Genomic DNA, 2386 nt, shown 5'->3' with positions numbered 1-2386 from the left:
TAGGCCTATTCCTAGGTCTGGAATGAGGACTCGTTGTTGGGTGTTTGAGTCCCAACTGCTTTCAGGGACACCCTTTAATTCCCTGGGGGCCCTTTGAGTCAACATGCTGAACCTGCACGAAAGGCATGTGAATGAGGATTTTGTACTTTTTTAAAGGTTTGAAATGGTGTACCTGAAATATAATCAAAAATATCACCACTAATTTTTTTTTTCCCTTGCCTATCAGTTAAGAAATTTTGGAAAATAGCACTGTCTCAGACACAGAATGAACATCAACTACCGTAAAATATTTTTGGCTACTTCTGATTTTGTATCTTACCGTTTTCTTTGAAGCCAGCTGGGCTAGATTTTCAAAGCTAGGCATCTCATTTCTGTTCATGATGGAAATGTAGCAAGTTCTCTCTTGCATCAATTTGGTTGCAATGATGCCCTGTAAAATCAAGTTATTGACCATTTGCAATTCAGTTTTCCAACCCTTTGGATTGGAGAAAACTCTTTTTTCAAACAGGAATGAATGGTCGAGGGTTGCTGCCAAAAATAGTGGACTCAGAATGGTCAGAACAAGGAAACAAGCCCCGTTCCTGGCCCCAGCTGTACCAGCAGCCAGTCTCCTCGTACTCTTTGTGAACGAGCAGCCCCCCTGCCACTCACCGTGTTGTAGTTCCAGATGGTTTTCCATGAAAATTGTTCGCTCCTTTGCTCGATAACCACCACACGTGTTTGACTGCTGAGGGTCAGATTTTGGAAAACACAACCGCTTTTACTGAATGTGTGAGCAGTCTCCTCATCCAGGCTCTGAACAAGCCTGCTCCCTGCACTCACCGTGTCGTAGTTCCAGATGGTTTTCCAGGACCCATGGTTGGTCTTTTGCTCAATACTTGCCACAAGCCATTTCCTATTGATGGTCATAATTTGGTAGCCTCCACCAATGGAGATTTTCTTGCTTATATCTGTCTGTTGATGCTAGAAAAACAAATGAAAGAACACTTAGGCTTTCAAGTGCTTATCTCGCCAAGGCTTTAGGAAAATGAAAGGTTCAAGGAGATCTCATGAAGCGGGGAACATAGAAAGAGCAGCCATTCATGTGGAAATTGGTCACTGTACTCACGTAATCAGCAAGGGCTGGAGTCAGGACAAGTCCAAGAAGGACTGCAGTCAAAATCTGGAATGAAAATCAAATACAAAAGTGTACCTGCAGCTCTGGCTGACAAATCCGGTCATGAGAATCCTCCTTCCCTTTTCCTAATCTGATGTTTAAGGGTCCTCCTTTCATCCTGGCATTGCAACAGTGCCCTAAAAGGGAGTCACCCTTGCTTTACCCCAGGGTGCTGCACAGGAGACACATTTCCCACTTGCTCTTTCAAGAGCTGAATCTGCAGTTGTTTCTCAGACCTGTGCAGGCACACACAGGTATTTTACAAGAGTGGGGAGAAAGCTTTTCCATTTCTCGTGCTCTGGCATTACAGGGAAGGGGTTGATCCACTAGTGCAGTGCTCCAGTTGTGCAAAAGCGTTGACAATGATGGACATGGATTAGGCTTCCTGCTTTCTGAATCATGTACAGGCAAGCTGTGAAAAGATCCTTACCTCCTCAGCTCCTTTGGGGAACAGGGGCTGAGCTGCTCATTCTGGAGGAGCAAAATGTCCCCAGAGAAAGCCTTTGTGCTCTAGAGAGGCAGAAGCACTTCTGAGGGATAAAGGAATGGGTTTGGATCAAAGTTTCAGTTTATAAGGAAGAAAAGCATGCATACTTACAGGGAGATTCATCCTGACTGCAGAGCTGACGCTCCTGCAGGTAGAAAGAGCAATGTGAACCTCCCACCTTTTATATGTTTTCAGAATTAGGTGTGGAAGGGCTGAATGTTGCAATAAAATTATTTTGCCATTTGTATCCCTGCTGCATGTCACTGAAAATTATTTCCTGCTGTAACTACTTGATAAATATGGGGATTGTACTTCTGCAAATTTTTACCTAATAATTATCAGATAAGGCTCCATTTCTAATAAAAAATTAAATGTGCTTTATAGTAACTTTCTGACATGTACTAATTACTTCTGAAACTTCACATCAAACTTACAATCAGATATAGCCTTGGCTTTAAACAAACAAAAAACCCCGCTTTTAATTAGTCTGAATAAATAAAAACCTCTGCACTTTCCAAAATGCACTCTGTGTTCTTTGTAACCATAGCACCCACCAAAATACATGCTCCATGTACAACATGGCCACTGAAGACTGTTTTACAAGAATCACAGAATCACAGAGGACCCAAGAGGATCGAGTCCAACTCCTGGGCCTGCACAAGGACAATCCCCAGGAGTCCCGCCCTGTACCTGGGAGCATTGTCCAAACACTCCTTGAGCTCCATCAGGATTGGTGCTGTGAC

The 2386-nt window shown here is 43.4% G+C and overlaps 1 protein-coding gene across 1 annotated transcript; it reads right to left on the bottom strand.

Moving 5' to 3' along the window:
• Positions 1–319: 319 nt before the first annotated feature.
• Positions 320–1808, bottom strand: LOC108446213 (gastrokine-1-like; the record flags this gene model as incomplete). The annotated part of the gene is made up of 4 exons (XM_017732175.1): positions 1755–1808; positions 1109–1162; positions 823–963; positions 320–430 (listed from the first exon to the last, which is right to left on the bottom strand). Coding segments are annotated over exons 1-4 (318 nt in total), but the record flags the coding sequence as incomplete, so codon positions are not given.
• Between the last annotated feature and the right edge of the window lie 578 nt (positions 1809–2386).

The sequence above is a fragment of the Corvus brachyrhynchos genome, unplaced genomic scaffold, assembly GCF_000691975.1.
Source record: "Corvus brachyrhynchos isolate BGI_N302 unplaced genomic scaffold, ASM69197v1 scaffold2444, whole genome shotgun sequence".
Lineage (NCBI taxonomy): Eukaryota > Metazoa > Chordata > Aves > Passeriformes > Corvidae > Corvus > Corvus brachyrhynchos.
The sequence above is the reverse complement of the archived record's forward strand: the minus strand, read 5'-3'. Positions and strand labels throughout refer to the sequence as shown.